This window comes from Pinus tabuliformis, chromosome 3_1, assembly GCF_031772625.1.
Source record: "Pinus tabuliformis cultivar Carrire ecotype Pingquan chromosome 3_1, CPIR1, whole genome shotgun sequence".
In the NCBI taxonomy this organism is placed as follows: Eukaryota; Viridiplantae; Streptophyta; class Pinopsida; order Pinales; family Pinaceae; genus Pinus; species Pinus tabuliformis.
Window position 1 is genome coordinate 34145399 of NC_142301.1, and position 19844 is coordinate 34165242.

The 19844-nt window shown below is 37.5% G+C and overlaps 1 protein-coding gene across 2 annotated transcripts in view; it reads right to left on the bottom strand.

The window, feature by feature from the left end:
- Positions 1–19844, bottom strand: part of TAG1 (membrane bound O-acyl transferase (MBOAT) family protein) — a 339208-nt gene that overhangs the window by 303584 nt on the left and 15780 nt on the right. For both annotated transcript variants that reach the window (XM_089410744.1, XM_089410743.1), the window contains exons 2-4: positions 13370–13450; positions 13100–13173; positions 12781–12856 (exon numbers count right to left, since the gene is read on the bottom strand). In XM_089410744.1, the coding sequence (XP_089266870.1) occupies positions 12781–12856; positions 13100–13173; positions 13370–13450 (231 nt within the window). The remainder of the gene's footprint in view (positions 1–12780; positions 12857–13099; positions 13174–13369; positions 13451–19844) is intronic.

Here is a 19844-nt window from a genome sequence, read left to right on the forward strand (position 1 = left end):
TTTGTAGTTATATGGCGATGGTTACCAGCATCCTTGACTCTGAGCCTTCTAGCTATGAGGAGGCAACTAGCCAGCAGGTCTGGAGAGAGGCCATGCAGGAGGAGTATTCTTCTATCATGAAGAATGATGTTTGGGAGGTGGTGCCGAGGCCTGAGGGCAAATCCGTGGTTACTTCCAGATGGCTTTACAAGGTAAAGCATGCTGCAGATGGCAGCATTGAGAAATTCAAAGCGAGGTTTGTGGCTAGAGGGTTCTCCCAGGTAGAGGGAGTTGATTATGAGGAGACCTTCGCTCCCGTGGCTCGATATACTTCAATCCGCTCCATTATATCGATAGCAGCAGAGATGGGTTGGAAGATCCACCAGATGGATGTGAAGACCGCATTTCTCAATGGCTTCATACAGGAGGAGGTGTACATTGAGCAGCCACAGGGCTTTGAGGTGCATGGGAAGGAGTCCCATGTGTGCAGATTGAAGAAGGCCCTTTATGGCCTGAAGCAAGCTCCCAGAGCTTGGTACTCCAGGATAGATGCATACTTGCAGGGGATGGGTTTCACAAAGAGTGAGGCAGATCCGAACCTTTACTTTATTGTGATTGGTGAGGAGCCTCTCATTCTGGTGCTGTATGTGGATGACTTGATCATTACAGGTGCAGAGAGACTCATAGAGCATGCAAGAGAGATCTTGCGGCGGAGTTTGAGATGAAGGACATCGGCTTGATGCATTACTTTTTGGGTTTGGAGGTGTGGTAGGAGGAGGGGCATTTCTTCCTGGGGCAGGGGAAGTATATTGTGGACATCCTTAGCAGATTCCACATGAAGGATTGTAGACCCATGTCGACACCGATGATCACCAACTGGAAGAAGCTTCATGCTTCGGATTCCGAGTTGGTGGATCCCACATTGTACAGGCAGCTGATTGGTTCCTTGATGTATTTGGTCAACACTAGACCAGATATTTGTTTTGCAGTCAACACGATGAGTCAGTTTATGTGTGAGCCTAGGAAGGTTCACTGGGTGGCTGCAAAACACATTTTGCGGTACTTGCAGGGGACAGTGGATTATGGTCTGGACTACAGGCAGGGAGATGGAGTGAGATTGGCAGGATACACTGATTCTGATTGGGCAGGTTGTGCTTTTGATAGGAAGAGCACTTCAGGGTGTTGTTTTGGGTTGGGTTCAGCAGTAGTGTCATGGTTCAGCCGGAAGCAGCAGTCAGTAGCACTGAGTTCAGCGGAAGCAGAGTATATGGCAGCCAGTCTAGCTAGTTGTGAGGCCATCTGGCTTCGCAAGATGTTGTTTGGCTTATTTGGTCAGCCGTTGAGACCTTCAGTGATTTACTGTGACAATCAGAGTTGCATTAAACTCACGGAGAATCCAGTATTTCATGACAGGTCAAAGCATATCGGGATCAAATATCATTTCATCAGAGACTATGTTCAGAAGGGAGCTGTGAAGCTTGAGTATATTTCCACTGATGAGCAGGTTGCAGATATTCTTACCAAAGCCTTACCACGGGGCAAGCATGTCTACTTCAGAGACAAGATGGGTGTGGTGAGGAACACCTTCCTCGATAAGAGGGAGTGTTGAAATTTGGTACCGGAGGACAGGTGGTTCCCTAAGGCTTTGATCTTTGGCCTAGGGAAAAGTGTCCAAAAGAATTTAATTTTTTCTCCTAAAGTAACTTTATAATTTTTTATAAAGTTAAATCTAATTTGAAAGTGACTTTAAGTGATAAAGTTACTAAGTCTAATTTTAAAGTGACTTTTATAAAGTCAATGAAAAATTAGAAAAGAAAAGTGACTTTGGAAATAAATGACTAAGTGGGTCTTTATTAAAGTGGGGTGAATTAAAAAAATAGAAAGTGAGATTTAAATGAGCATTTAATCTCAGCCATTGATCTAAATCTATTTCAGCCATTGGATTTAGGGATCACCCAAAAGTCATTTAGGGTTGGGTTAAGGGAGGAAAAGGAGGAAAAGATCATTCATTCTTTCATGAGCAGATTGGGAGAAGGAGAGCAAGAGAGCAAAGGAGATTTCTGGACAAGGAGGAGAAAGAGGCAGCAGTTTGGCACACATACCAAGGCAGCACTTCAGCAAATCCGTACAGCTCAAAGAACAAGCAGAAAAAGGCAGATTTAGTGAGCAAGACAGTGAAAAATTTGATTTTCAGCACGAATATCGAGGAGGCGATTTTCTGCACGAATTTCGAGGTCTGTCCGTACAAGTCCGTACGGCCATCCGTACAGTCTGTACAGTCCGTACGGTCCGTACAGTCCGTACAGTCCGTACAGCTCATACAGCCATTTTCCAGATTGTCTGTTAGCTGAAAAACAGATAAGTTTGCTTGCTGGAAAAATTTTTGTTTCGCTGATTTTTTTGCTGAAAAATTTTCTCTGTAAAAGGCATTTTCCAGAAATAAAGAAGAGCTCTCAAACTGGTTTTCCCCAAGAGTTGTAGGGGGTTTTTCCAGGGTCAAGTTGACCAAAAATCACTGAGTTTAAATGTGTTTTTATGGCTGTTTTTAAAGCTGATTTTTTTATTTCTGCAATTTCCAGCATTCTGAAAAATTTCCAGAATTTGTGTTTTCAGCAATATTTATTTTTTCAGTCTGTTAAATGTATGGTTATGGGAATGGGCATTTAACTACATGGGAGAAATAAGGTGAAACTGAAAACCGGGGTGGAAAAAACAGAATTTTTACATTATTTTGATGAAACACAATGTAACTATGGGCTTATATAAACCATTATGAAGAATGTTCCCTTGTGAATGTGGGATAAATCCCAGGTCAAAATATATATATATATATATATAATCCCTCTTTTTACCCCTTACTTCACAAAACCCTATTAATATAAAGTTTTGGACTTTATATTAATTTCTCCCCGCAAGCCTATACTACCTCTTCCCCCTGCAAAGTCAACCAATGGCCCACCCCGCACTAAGAATTAAACCCCCTTCATTTTTATTTGCCTCGAGATTCGTAGAAATAAATGAACAGTTAAAATTCCATATCGCACGCTCAGCTCATCCAACACTTAACACTCAAAAAGTATGCGAGATAAGTTGTTTCCCAGCCCGCCTTTTTGCTACGTGGCAGCCCCACGTTATATCGCATCCTCCAAAATAATACCACCTACCACTTTAAAGCGGTGTGATAAACCATTAATTGTTTTGGTTTTGAATCTTATAAATGTTACGGGAATATAGGGTGGATTAATTTCAAGTGAAATACAGAGATATGAGAATGCGGTAATATTTCAGAGCTACGGGTGAAACCATACTTGAGGTAAAATTATATAGCTACAGGCAATATGAGACTAAGGTTGTGGAATGAGATTCAAAGGTAAAATGGTTTTACAACAACACATGAAATAAAATTCACGGATGCCATGAATTTATCAGAGAAAATAAAAGGGAAAATTTCACATGAAATTAATGTACAGGAGAGCAAAGATAGCATTCATGTAAATGCATTTCACGATAGAAGATTAAGGTGAAATCAATTTACAGGTGTAAAATCATGTTGCAGGTGAAAGTAAAAGAGTAAAGTGAGAATACTCTTCCAACCATACAAATCAACACATGGTTTTGCAAAACCATCCAGGTATTCTACAAGGGTAAAAGGAATTTACATACAGATAAAATGAATTTACAGAGGAAGGAGTAATAGAAACAAAACTACACATGGTTTTGTGAATTCATGGAAAGAGAAAACAAAACCACGGATTGGAAACAACACATGGTTTTGTAGAAATTTAATTATAAATTTCATTTAAAATATTTTGGAAATATTATTCAAATATATATATATTTTCCAAAATATTTTGTGACACTAATGGATGATAAAACAGTAGGGCAGTCACAGTATTAGCCATCAGTGAGCAAAGTCTCAAATTATCAAGTCAGAGGATCAACAAGCAGTTGAGTGAATTATTAAGAAAAAGAGAGATACATCTGCATCTGCTAGTTCATCTGCCAGCACAGCCACAAATTTGGGTCCACATCCTACCTGCTCCCACTTCCACAACAACAGCATTTGCACAGCACATTCCACCAGAACTATTAATCTGCAGCAGTTAGAGCTTTTTAGTTCATATATAGTCTAAAAATGTCTTGTCTGTTAGAGACAGCATTTATTGTAAACAGTGTGTAAATTTTGTATAAATACTTCTACTTTTGAAGTATTAGAGGTGGATTGTTTGAGGTCAAAAATATTAGTGATGTGTTGGAGCATTGTAAGTTTTTTTTTAAGCACTGGAGCATCAATACTAAGCAGACCATTCATAGGATTCTTGTGACCTAAATATTGGTGATGTTTTTCTTATGTTAAAGTGTTTCACTGTCATCTCTTCACTGTAATCATCTAAATTCCAATTGCAAAACAGAAATGTGATGAATAGGATTTACTTTTGAGCAGTGTTGATAATATCGGTATCGGGAAAATATCGGCGAGGGTCCAGAAAATATCTTATCGGCAATATCGGCGAAAATATCGGCAAAATATCGGCAAATATCGGCAAGCATAAAAAATGCATAATATATTCATTTTTTTCAGATTTTTAAACATATAAAGCAATAAGTTATACAAGTGGTGCATTCTTATTCAAATTCCGCCTGGTGCATTCTTATTTGTAATCTCCACTGTTAATATTAAATATTAAAGTGTAATACCTAGCTTTGCTTTTAACTTGACTGTTGATTCTTGAATAGAAGTGTAATACAAGTTGACTGTTGAAGTGTAATACAAGTTGACTGTTGAAGTGTAGTGTAAAAAATTAAAAATATATAACTGTTATGACTCATGATGACAGTGACATAGATTGCTTTCTTGCTTTCTTGTTGATCACTGTACATTGCCTGCAAACTGTTTATGAAAACTCCTCAGTGAACTAAACCTTACAAACTCAAATATATGGACTGATATTTAATTTTATATGCTTCCCTGTGTTGTTAATTTTATATGGACTGATATTTAATTTTATATGCGGTTTGGAACCATCATTAGAGCAGCATTAATTTAACTTTTAAGGTGTAACTTTGATCACAGTTCAAACTTCAAACTAGTTTGGGGTAATATTACAGTGATATCCTCCTCACTGTCTCAGCCTTAAACACTATGTGCATGTGTAGCGGTGCATTGGTTGATTCAGATTGAATATGGACACCGACACAGATTCATCTAAGACTCGGCTTGATATGCACATCAAAGTTGTTCTAAAATCCTTAAAAAATAAAACAATAAAACATTTCTTAAGCACGGATGGTTGGCAGAGGGCCAATATAATACTGGAGGTATGAAAGCATCATAAGTTGTAGCGAAGAACTTAATTGCGAACCTGGAACAAACTTTGAAACCTATGTAGCCATTTGCAAAGAACAGAAGGTGGTAAGGCAAATGACAAAGCTGGTGGGAGTGCCTGGTGGGGTAGCCGTTACCCTAAAACCATACGAAGTAACCTGAACCGATCAATGAGAGGTCGGAGTGATCAACAAAGCATATACATCCATGTGTCCTAGGCAGAAAGTTGAACATAGTGCTAATAGGTGTGCCAATCATAGACCAATGATCATCCCAAATCGATGGTGGCTAGGAAAACAAACAGTACACGGTGATCGAAACACTGGGTAGCTATCAATGTTAATTATTGGCCAACCTCAAAAATTAATTTAACACAAAGTAGTGTAATACGAAGTTGAAAGATTGCGGGGTGGGACATTAATCCCAACACTTACTTAATTTCCTGCACAATATCATTAAAATCTAAACCATGACGAATATCAAGGCGTATTGATATGCACATCAAAGGCGTATTGAATGCATTGAAAATAGACACTATCACAAACCCATCTATAACTTCAATGTCTGTCTACGATGGACACTGTCACTGAAAACTCTGTTACGGTACCTATATCAGTATGAACTTTGAACGAATGGAAACTGGAAAGCACCCCTCAAACCCTCGGGCCTCCTTCGCAGCAACCTTCCAGCGCTCAAACAAAAGTTAAAAACTAAAATGACTTAACACCAAGCGCAAAAACCCTTTATACAGCCCGCGCGGAAATTTTTTAACAGCCAGCCGCGATATTTACCATTGTCGCGCGATATTTTGGAATATATCGCCGATATTTCGGATTTCTCGCGCGATTTTCAAAGTTGGAAAATATCGCGATATTTTAGGGCCGATATCTCGTTTCGCAGAAAATAGCGCGATATTTACGAATATCGCCGAGATATCGACGATATTATCAACACTGCTTTTGAGTACCTTATTCTAGCTGCTTTTGCAATCTGTATGTTTTCTACTGAAGGTCACACTAAAGAATTCTTGACTACTCTTTAGTTTTGCCTGATTGACTGAATGCCACACTAAAGAATTCTTAATTGCTCTTTAGTTCTGCTGAAGGTTTTCATTGTTCTGCCATCATCCACTTATTATTCTGAAAGATCCAGTAAATATTCCTAACTTGCCTTGAGTTTACTCTGTGAAAAATTGATGCAACCATCTAGTTTACCTTTTGACTCCATTGCCCAATAGATGCTAATTAAATTGAATACAATCAGTCTTCCAAAACCCAAGTACAATCATAACTAGTCTAAGATTTTCAAGCAACAAAGATAAATTTTACAGAGAGAGCCCTCTCTGGGATTGGAAGGGCTAGATTCCCATCCTAAAGTTGGTTTGATGTTACATTCTTGTGATTTGTCCTACAGCCTTCAAATTATAGGGTGATAACATAGTGGCGACCATACTGGGGACAGAATATTTTATCTTCCTCAGAAAAGTGCATCAAAGTTCAGATCTGATTGTTGATGGTGAACAACGATTAGACACTAGAAGGTTGTACCTTTCACCTAGCGACTCCATTGTTCAAGATCCAGAGCTTCAAAGTTCAGAGCGATTCCATAACCAAAGAATCCAATGTCCATATTCCAAAGCATTAATGGTGATACGAGATGAGGTGAGCCCTCTTTGGGATTGGAAAGGCTAGATTCCCATCCCAAAGTTGGTTTGATGTCACATTCTTGTGATTTGTCCTACAGCCTTCAAATTACAGGGTGATAACACTCCACTCTTCAGCTCCAAGGATGTCTTCAAGATGTCTTCCAAATGAGCCCAAAAAATATCTTCAATCTGTTCTAGGATTGTCTCCAAAAGTTTTGTACAATAAGTCTTTTCTTAAAATCAATTTGATATTGTTCTTTCAAAGTGCCTTCACTGCACAATAGGTATACTTCAAAACAGGACCCAAATTATGTTTCCAAATAATCCTAGTGCTTGTCTTCAAAGAAGTGTTCGGATCTGCTTCTTTAATTATGTTGAAGACTGCTCAAAAAGATCAAATGTCTGCTCCAAACAAATAGAAAGTTTGCTCCTAAACAAGGTCTGTTGCAGATCTTTTATAAGGCTGAAATTCTGTTCCTTTTACAGCAATGCTAAAGTCCTCCATAGATCCAAATATAACTCCAGAACAGAGTTATCAAGCCTTCACAAAATGTTGTTTGTAACAGGTCCGAGGTAGAGCTTCTCCAACAAATCTGAGGTTCATAAAACTGTTCAAAGTTCCGAGCTGCTTCAGGTCTGAGGTAATTATCCTTATCCACAGGTCTGAGATAGAACTGTTCTGAGGTCTTCACTTCTTCAACCGAGCTGTCCACTGTTCCTGAGCTTGAAGCCCTCAACAGAGAATTTCTCGACAATGATATCCTTAATGTCCTCAGCCTCTATTCTGTTTTAACTGTGTTCTTGTCACCAATCTTAGGCTTCTTCACAAGCTAACTATCTACACCTGTCACAGTTCTGTCCACAGATCCGCAATACCACAGATATATCACGCTTGAATGATAAGTCAACAACAGAATTAACCCAACCAATATGTCCTCCTCGGCCTCTTTGGTTGCTTTTGTGCCTTTAATCTGAATTCTCTGTTTTTTCACTGAATCAGATGGTTAAAATGCAGAGTACAGACTTATATTTATACGGGTTTTGCCCTTGAATGAACAGACACGTCTATTGATGGGACATGTCAGCCTACAAGTCGGCTTAGGTCAGCTAGCCTTAAATTATATATTTTTTTTAACTTAAAAAATCATTTTCTCCCAATCTAAGAAGAGTTAGAGGGCGTGTAATAGCTCATTGGAAAGGGGAAAATGTCCTCTATGAGCTTATATACCAAGACCTTCCTTAAACGAGGTCATTTTACCACCAAGAAAGTTATATTTCTGAAACTGTTATTATTTTGTTTATGGCAGCCATTAGGATTTTATGTATAGGGCTCCTTCTTCATGGTCTTAGGCCTTTATAGCTTTTTAGGATAAGGGCATCTAGGGCTTCATTAGATCATGCATCATGCGTATGCTTATTAATGCAAGCATTTCATTAATACACAAAGGATTAGGGTTAGGGTTTCCTTAGGGCATCATGAGCATTATTCAACATAGGGATATACATCCCACCACAAAAGGGATATCACAAGAATATTTGCCATCTCCAAAAATGCCATATTGACATCAATGACAACCTTGAGCAACAAGCAACTCCAAGAATATTCCAAAAACTGATCATGACAACTATACTTGACAACTAATGACTATAGGATATGTCATACCAATCTTATGAAGTCTACACTTCACAACCAATGATTGTTGGAGCAATAACCACCCCTAAACATCCTACATTGACATCTCCTCTGCTAGGAAAAATACCGGGGGGGGTTTGAATTAGTATTTTTAACTCACTTTAACTTTTCATTTTATATTCCTAATTCTATACACTATTGTTATTTATGCAACCAGTGTATGTACGCGAATGCAAATAGTGTATATCCAAATTACTTAATTTATCATAACTTCCATTAGTGAGTTAGCTTAACCATTGCATTATGAAATCATTCACCATTTAGTATGCAATAAATACCAGATAATCATAACACATAAGAAACACACATAAAACACTAGGATTTTACGTGGAAACCCAATGTGGGAGAAAACCATCGTTGTCGTTGTCTTTGTCTTCTTCTTTTATTATAAAGAAAACCTTCATTACATTTTGTACTGGTGCAGACTCTTACCAGCGGATAGGCACCCACCTACAGAAGGCTACAACCTTCACTCGTTCTCTAGCACCCACTAGAAGGGAGCTACAACCCCTTGATATCGTTTACCGGCTCCTACCGAAAGGGGGCACCTACCCCATGAATCAAGTTTACCAGTTACCACTAGAAGGAAGCTTCGACTCCCTCACTGAAAGCTCCAACCCTCAGCACCTCTTTATGGACCATGTTTCATAATATTTCATATTAGATCCACTTGACTCAAAACATCAAAACCTATAGACCACCTTCATCATATTTTCAAACTGGATCCACACCCAACATTATACTCAATACGAAGTAAACTCTGAAACCAAATATTGAATCAATTCATCCAATCACTGACCAAACCAAGATACCATACTAAATCATAGAATACTGAACCAGTAACCAGAACATACCAATGCAAAACCACTCAACAATATACCAAGGCATACACGGTTAGTCATTACATAAACCAAGTGTTGTCACTGCAAACCCTGATCAAATTTACTTCAGAATGTATACGTTATTGTTCTAAAGTGAACCTACGTATATACACGCTTCCTCTGCATATGACTTGCGTACAAATTTCAGTTTATTGAACACTGAAACATTTAGCTAACTGAATCATTGTGATATTGAAACAACCACTTAATCATGTACTGAATCAATCGCAGATCATTGAACAATCACAGATCACCCTTCTGCATCATTAAAACTGATCAATATTTCAATTGACAACTAGGTCAACTCAATCAACATTGTCAGACTGAGATCAACATGATCAAGACATCATCGACAAATGACAGCAAATAGAATAGACATCATCAACTGTCAACATCAAGCAGCAACTCAAACCCTAGTTCATATACGCAACATCCACAAAACATATCAACGTATGTACGCGACTACCATGCATAACACCTGTGTATAGATCTCAACATACTGAATAAACAAATCTCAAAATATATACATGACTTAGCAGAAACAGATCGTGTCTGTGCACGATTATCTTGAAGCAAACCTACGTACAGATCTTAAATCACTGAAGTATAGCTTCGCTATAAACAAAACTCTCCTTCCGCAACCTTTACTGTCAAAACTACAGACTTCTGAATAATTCATTTAGATCACAGCATCACTATAATCACAGCTCCATCATTGTTAGACATTTGTAACAAGTAAATCAATCAAGCATACAGGTCAATATATCTTTAGATCTTTCAAATCTTAGCCTTCTCCTTGCTCCCTAGCGCACACATATTCCAAATCAAATCATTCACAAACAATTCATTACTTTCACCCTTAACACCTTGATCTCCATCTCCTTATATAGCTTTTTCCTTAACCAATACCTTAGGTAAATCCCTTGGTAATGTCATTAGTATTCTTTGACAGGATTAAATAAACGTTGTCGCAACCATTACTATGGGCCAATACCATGGTAATGACCCCTGGTATCCAAATTACCATGGTTCGGATTTTGTACGCGACTTTTACTCATAGGACTTGCATATCTACATGACCCTTCTTCATAGGATCCGCGTATACTTTCTCAAGCTTCACATTTATCATCAATTTGTAGTATCACTACCATTTCTCTGTCCATAACTCCTGTAGCATCTGTACCAATCTGCATGAGTTCCACAATCATCAATGTTGACATCAATTACATCTTTATCAAGCAGGTTGCCATCAAGGACAACGCATTAGCCATATTGCCAACATTATCAACCCACACTCCGCAGTTTTCCTCACTTCCCACCTTTATTCAAATACGAAGCAATGTCAAAGGTATGCCTTGCCATATCATGAAAATCATTGGTCACATATATATAGAAGGGTCCCCATTCCTCCATCTTTAGTCTCTCTAGAATAAATCCAACCCATGCAACTACATCTTAAAAAGACAATCAGCAGGGTTCATGTGACGGGCCCCCTAAAACAAATTTGTTAAGCCAGCGAATTTTTAGAGCCTACCACTAATGATGGTAATGATGGTAAATTTTTCGTTCTTTGACTTTTAATGCAAACCACAATTTCACCTCACAATGAGGTTTCTTGGATCTAGTCCCTATGAACTTAAGCATTGAGCCTGGTCCTAAATATTAGTTTACAACAGCAAAGAGCAGATAACATTCTATCACAATTCAACCCAACACAGTAGGTGGCCCAAGATAAAAGCTACCATACATATGACAAGAAGTTTCAGCACTTAGGGAACACTTTTCTGAGCATAAACAGGATCTGAAATTCACTTTATTAGAGCAGAACTTACAGCATTAATCTGCCCTATTAGATTCAAGATGTTTGTCAAATCACTTATTAATTTCAGTCTCCAATAAGCAACACATACTAGTGCTAAAACTTACCGAATCATGAAGAAAATCCTATCTAGAAATCAAATCTGCAGCTACAAGTATTGGACAGCTGAAAACTTCATACATATGTATATATACCATGGCTTTATCACAAATCCAGTACAATCTTCAAGCTCTTCAAAATCCCTAGTTAAGGAAATCAGTGAAAAGTTGAAAACCTAGCCACCACAAAATATTCCAACAAGCAAGCATTAACACAAAGAAGTCCTCCTTGACTTCAATAATAACCTTGTATCATGCAAACTCTCAACACCGACATGGTCATCTTCCTCAGGTTTTGAAAACCCTAGCCATGTTACATCACACAAGACATGGCAAGACAACTCTAGTGATAGTTTCCAAATCTACATGACCATCCCAGGTTGAGTCTTCAAACCCTAGGTCTGCCACTCTTGCATCATTACAAGCACTGAGGCCTCCATAGAACATCAAGAATAAAATAACTCCATGATCTTGCCCTAGCCTTACATTCCAAAGTAACAAGGTTTTAAAACCATGCATGACATTGGCTCCAGTCTCCTTCTCTTCTGCTAGGATACTACAACAACAGCCATAACAACCATCATCATCTTCAATACATGTTCTTCTCTAGGGTTTACATGTATAGCACAAACCTTAGTCATCACAAGAGCAAACCCTAGCATCACACAAGCTCGTCTAGAGAAGAAATGTGTGCACTCAATGGGTTAGTCAACATGTGGATGAAGATAACAACCTCCTAGGTAGGGGCACCATGCTAGCACTAACCAAGGTCAAGCATCCACCCAAACTAAGCCATGCATGTATCCATGAAGCATCACCAAGGAGCTAGGAGACATAGCACTCTCGTAGCAAAGGTGAAAACACTTTGGAGTAACCCCAAAAGCTAACAATGATCCCACAAATTCCAAAGAGATATTACATAGATTCATTATCTCTTTTTCATGTTTTCTTATCCTAATAAAGCACTATGATACCGTGTACGTACCTATTCTGTCTCCATATAATTCCAAACTAAGAACCTCATGGAATGAAAAATTACCATGATTAAATACCTGTCATATTTTCACTTCAAAGGTCAACCCTAGAGTACATAACTGTGGCATGTGTACATTCTGGTCACAAGCGTCACACAGTATATTTTCTATTGCATTAAGATTTGAAGAGGATTTCATGCATTTGAAACAATTTCTCTTTCATCATAAAGATAATGATATAATCATACAGAGAAAACTATGTGACAAATTGAAATGAACCAATGCAATATTTAAGAACATTATAATAGAAACGCAATGACATATAAAAGGAGAAACATTGTCATAAGTTTTCGATTTTCCCTTACCAATTCAGAAATATGAAAATGTACAGCTGCTTTCTCAACGAGAAATGAGCAAAATGGGAAAACTGGAAGTGTGAGCCTGAAAAATACCAAGGTATGATACCGTGACATCAATGCATGATAATCACATCATTTACACTGCCTTATATGCTAATCGCATATATCATATTCATTGGACATCCCTCCCAATATCAGCTAATAATCTTATCACTTGCTTCAATAGTGATGCTTTAATGCATTCAAAATTACAAAGGTAAGCAGATAGATATTAAAAAAACTCAGCATAGAAGATAAATAATTATATGTTGCTGGAAATGCTTACCCGCACATGAAAAGTGGCCAGTCTCTTAGAGATTTGGAGCTGAACCAGAATCCAGTTTGAATCAGAAGCCCATACTGCAGCAGTACATCAAAGAAACCATAGTAATTGACGTGCTTCAAAGTTTCAAACCCCTTATATGCCAATATCACCAAAAACAAACCATGACAAACAAATAATCCCTTTCCATTAATTGGAAACACAAAACCCTGGATTTCTAGTTATCTGCGGCGTGCAACAAAATTTAATCTAGAGAACATATACAATATATACCTTCATTATATTCTCAATAATCAGCCTGCTGTTCACAGCAACAAGCACCACGATGCAAAGATTAAACAGTCCAGCATGACTCTGCAATCAAAAGAAAACGTAGAAATCTAGAAAATAAGGTGTACAAGAAAACAAAGTCATTAAAACCTTAAACATCAAACAGCTGTCAATTCATACAGAAAACACTCCCTCTCCATACATAATGTGGAAGACACAAGAATGTCAGTTACATTGTCTCCATCACCAATTCATTACATATAAGCAACTATAATAACATTAGAGCAGAATAATGTCAACGGTCATTATTCCAGGACTCTGTCCACAGCAAAAGATGGGAATAGTGTCATCACGACTGTGGACTTAAAATAAGATGACATTTGTAAGCTTCTAAACAATATTAAATACAAATGTTCGAAGTAAATAAATTAAAATAGTACTCAAAAAGTAAGTTATATATATTAGAGGAATATTAGCTCACTCTTACATTATGATTAGCCAATGTATAAGAGATAAATCAAACACAATTTTAAGAAATTTTAAGTTAAGCAAATGGGATCGTGGTCCAATGGTGAGGACGGAGGTGTGTTAGGCCACCCACCAAGCTTTAATGCTCCAAAAGCATGTTTCTAGCAGTCAGAGCAAGGTGCAAATCTCAATGTCAGTGGAATAGTACCCCCTCTTGTGGCAGCTTAGCCAAATATGAGGTTCATGTTGTTCATGAATGTTGTTCCACAATGGAGACTAGCTACATGAAATGTTTTAATTTTCCCTTCGAAGAGCTGAGTACACTTGCAAGAGTAAATCAATTAAGGAAGCATTCACAGAAAATCAAAAAATACATCATCAAAATTTGATCAAAAACTCCAATGCTACCACCCTCATGAGGAATCTGACTAGCTTTAAAGGAGATAAAAAGTTTATATGAACTGCATCTCCGTTACATCACTAGATCTCTTACATGTGAATGTTGATGTTTCTGAACATTAATTTAGTTATTATTGCATTAATTTTTGACAAGTTTTAGTTTCATCTGCCAAAATATAGCAGGTAGTTACTCAAACCCAAATGCCAACAATTGCCCAAAATTGTGTGGGATTAGAGTTCCTCTAGTTATGATTGGTATAGCATTATCATTAACTGCTTCAAAATCTAGTTTCTATGTCTAGAAACTATGATTGAACAACAAGATGCAGAGCTACATGTTACCCCTCGTGTTGCATGAGTACTGTACTTATGACTCTCACCACAACACTTGTGATTTTTGGTGACAAGGATTCAGCTCGCAGGATCACATTGCTAGATGTTTTGATGGACAGGAGGTGCATCTCTTGTAATGACTGACCTAAGTTAAAGAAGTTAAAGAGTCTTTACCGAAACTGTAAAGATTATTGAAACTGTGAAACTGTATTTAATTGATTTGATGGAGTACTTACCTGATCTGCTACGGATGTTGCGATGAGGATGCTGCAGAACTTCTCTCGTTACCGAATGACCAAACCACCCAGCCGAACCGAGTATACCTGGATACTCAATCCAGTATGCCTCTCAACCGAAGCATACCGTTCCCCCGTGCCCAGAGACTTCAAAACAAGTAAGGCTCTAGTTCCGAATTATAAACAGTATGGATAAATTCCTCTCCTTCTTCCTTCAACAGCACTCTCCTTCTCCATTCAACAGCCCCCGGTTCAGTTTTTCCCCTCACAGTCCATACCACCTCCCTCCTCCCAAACATTAAGCACCCCCCCGTTTTTATAGCAGAGGTTCCTCCCTCTCTACGCACCAGCTCACCGCCTTTATGAAAGGATAAGATTTTGTTAGGCGGTGACCGCTTTGTCAAGATATTTGCCTTCAATAGAATCAGATCTTCACACATCGGATGGTGTCACTTTAATTTAAGGCAGATGGTACTTTAATTTAAATAGTATAAAACCATGATGATTTAAATATTACATATTATTTTATGTCTTATAAAATATCAAGCCTAATCATAAGGTTTTATGGGTTTAGTTTTATTAGTACACCGTTTGGGTTATATATATGTAACCATATGAATAAACTCAACCATATTTCTTAGTGAGTGGATATATTTCTTCTGTTTACAAGAATTAGGTATTTAGTTACACCTTTGATAATTAATTCATTTATCTTATATTTTAGACATTCTCCATGAATAGTCGATATATCGTCGATGTATATATATATATATATTTATACTAGTGCAACGTATATGATGCATGCATATGTAGCTATCATATGCATGCCTCACATGCATGCTAATATTGCTATGTTGTTCGGGATTTGAGATGGGTTGTTACATACACCCCTCCTTCAAAAGAACTTCGTCCCGAAGTTAAGGGTTTATAAAGTATATTGATAATTCCTTTAAGGTATGTAAGGATTGTATTATGTGATTGAATTTTCATTTATGATCGAGGACACTTTAGAATTTGAGATTTTGAACGCTGGTAGATTTCTAATTTTAATGGTCATGCCTTGCCCAAACCAGGTTCCCAAGCTATTCTAAAATCATCCTATCCTTCCTAATCTCTTCCGCTCCCATCCTATCCGTCCTCTACTGGAGTATGCCATGGCGTCAGCTATACTGACCTAACCATGCATAAACTCTAAGGATGGCAGCGTCGACTATATCGACCTGATTTCCCAGTAGGCATCCGGCAATCATCATCACACGTCTAGGGGAGCGTGACTCGCACAATCCTCCCATGACCCCAGGTTTTTAGAGGATAACGGTGGGCAACACCTCCACCCCTCCCAGTAGAATCAGGGTTAATACCCTATCATGGAATCTATTTGAGCCTTAATTGTTCTGAAGTTTCTGTCATCACGTGGTCATTTGGTAACGGATTTTATCTGCGATCATAAACACTTGTCCATGCATTTATAACATGTGCATTAATAAAAAAAAAACACATAGCTTATGTATATTTCATACATGTCATCTAAAGTATAACATACCTTGCCATAATCTATTCATGTCATTAGCTTTCATATTTACAATATAATCATTCTTTCGTGTATTGTTTGTGCATAAACTCTTGGCTTTAAATTGCTAACTGACACTTGATATTGATCTTACGAGCACATATCGTTATGTTCCAAACTTTCATTGATCTGTATGTGTTTGCTCAGTAACAACTAACTGGGTTATTGTCTTACTTGGTAACAAAATGCATCATATGGACAGTCATTAGCAAGGACAATTCTCAATTCCTTCTTTTAACAATACTGTTATTTGTTGTGTTCTTTTATATATAAATTGATTGAAATACCTAGCTCAAAGTATGGTATGCAACATATTTGGGGATCATATTTTGAACTCAACATTTCCTTTAACAATAATACACCAAACATTGCTCTATGTTTAAATGGTAGTACTCTTTCAATACCATGGCCCTTTAGGTTGAATTTATGCTCGTGGAACCTTTGCTCAGGTTGTATTCATCACTTATCTTATTGCTAAATTAGGTCGGAATGTTGCGTAGTATCCGATCCTATTGACTGTTTCACTACCAAGGACTTGATATTCATGCCAAGTGAACTACTGTTTCCAGATCTTTTGCCAGCGCACATTCCAGGGTCCGAACTTAAGTTCTATGCATTATACCAGTTATTTTTATGCCTCTATATAAATGAGTTAATGACTGATGCAATTCTTAGTTAGTTCCTCATCACACGGTGTTTAATAGCAGTGTCTTCCTTGTTGAATAATTGTGAATGGTATATATATATTTTCTGAAGTAAAACTATTAAGAAAACAGCTTACAGAAGTTTTCATACGAACTTGAAGAAAGGTCTCATAGAGGAACTTTATACAAACTCAATTATCAAGGAGGAATATCTACGTGGTTGTAGTAGAGTAGAATTATCATCATATCTCAGCAAAATATCTTAGAGATTGAAATGTCCCGAACATTAACTACAGGAGCCAATAACAAAAGACTGTATTAACTGTAATCAAATGCTCCAGCAGTAGAATGTGTGAGGTTTAAGGTTTATGTGATGGTTCTGCTCATGCATGAGGTAGGCATGTAACAACAGAACTAGCCTTCAAACAATTGTTAAAGATGTTCCTAAATTGCATCAATCCAACAGTGAAGAATATATCATTACAGAGCACTATTGATTATAAAAGGCAAGAGCAGATTCTAACCATTCAACAACTTGTGGTTTCTATGCAAGATAGAAGAAGACAGGTTGAGGAGTGAGTCCCCTAGTAATTATAAAGGAGGGTGACTAAACAAAATGAATATCTAGAAGTTTGTAAGAATATAAACATCATTACCACTTGTTTGTTACTGGAGCATAAATAATAATAAAACGAATTCATCTAAGCAAAATTTACAATTACAAGAGACTAATAATAATTAAAAGCATAATATCAAAATATTCGAGAAAGTACTTATCTCTAGAGAATACGTCAACTCCTTTTCGTTCAACTCTTCAAGGAGTTAATCTCGTCCATATTATCAAGGAATTTCACAGCATCAAGGGAGTCCATATCATCATCGGCAGGAAAGGCCAGTTTGTATCATCAGGTGGAATATCCTTCAACCACTCTAGGTCAATGGTGCCAATGTCTGTGTGAAGCATCTCAAGAAACCGTTTTATTCTCCCTGCAAGAACATTGTTCATCCCTCGGTCCTTGATGGCATCTGCAGTATCTTCAAGATCCGTATATCTGACTGCATCCCAATTCACAGCATCCTTGGTATTTGAGTCCCTTTCTCTTTTAATCTACAATCTTCTACATTTGTATTCTTCGTTATAGTTTCCCAATCAAATTTGTTCTTTCTACAGTTTCCGTCAATGTGATAATGGTTTATGTGATTGCTTTTGCAAATGAAATGGAACTGTTAATTGGGATAATATGGAACATCGAAGTAATTGTCCTAACAAAGAACATAACTAAAATTAACAAAATGCCTATCATAGAGATATGTTATAACTTGGATCATCAGTCTTTACCGAAACTGTAAAGATTATTGAAACTGTGAAACTGTATTTAATTGATTTGATGGAGTACTTACCTGATCTGCTACGGCTATTGCGATGAGGATGCTGCAGAACTTCTCTCGTTACCGAATGACCAAACCACCCAGCCGAACCGAGTATACATGGATACTCAATCCAGTATGCCTCTCAACCGAAGCATACCGTTCCCCCGTGCCCAGAGACTTCAAAACAAGTAAGGCTCTAGTTCCGAATTATAAACAGTATGGATAAATTCCTCTCCTTCTTCCTTCAACAGCACTCTCCTTCTCCATTCAACAGCCCCCGGTTCAGTTTTTCCCCTCACAGTCCATACCACCTCCCTCCTCCCAAACATTAAGCACCCCCCCGTTTTTATAGCAGAGGTTCCTCCCTCTCTACGCACCAGCTCACCGCCTTTATGAAATGATAAGATTTTGTTAGGCGGTGACCGCTTTGTCAAGATATTTGCCTTCAATAGAATCAGATCTTCACACATCGGATGGTGTCACTTTAATTTAAGGCAGATGGTACTTTAATTTAAATAGTATAAAACCATGATGATTTAAATATTACATATTATTTTATGTCTTATAAAATATCAAGCCTAATCATAAGGTTTTATGGGTTTAGTTTTATTAGTACACCGTTTGGGTTATATATATGTAACCATATGAATAAACTCAACCATATTTCTTAGTGAGTGGATATATTTCTTCTGTTTACGAGAATTAGGTATTTAGTTACACCTTTGATAATTAATTCATTTATCTTATATTTTAGACATTCTCCATGAATAGTCGATATATCGTCGATGTATATATATATATATATTTATACTAGTGCAACGTATATGATGCATGCATATGTAGCTATCATATGCAAGCCTCACATGCATGCTAATATTGCTATGTTGTTCGAGATTTGAGATGGGTTGTTACATCTCTGTTTTGGCTCATAGATTATGCTATCTTGGGGTGGATTTGGCGCCATGATGGTTGCTAGTAAATGTGGTTTGAGATGTTTCAGTGTGCTAACGGTGGTCTGATGTATGAGATAGCCTAATGGTTAAAACTCTTGATGAAGTGATGCACCCTCATTCTTTGTTAGTGTTGCCATGTTTGGGTGTTTTGGCTTAGCAATAATTTAACACTCAATGCATTTCATGGAGTGAGAACCCATCAACTTAAGGGTATCCCTAAGTTTCAAGTGTTAATAAATTGCTCCTTGGCCACATGGTCTAGAAATTTAAATGGCTATTTCTTTGAAGAGTTTGAAGTCTCCCAATTAGAAGGTCCTAAGAGATATGAGGGAATTGCACACATGAATCACTTTATTATGATGTGTCTAATGTAATATCCCTCTTGGGAAAATTACCCTTAGGGTTGAAATTCTGGGTTATGATTCAAAGAGCATATGACAAAATTGTATTTTATACCACTATCACAGTGCTTCATTAATCTTTAAAACAGTGATGAGATTGAGT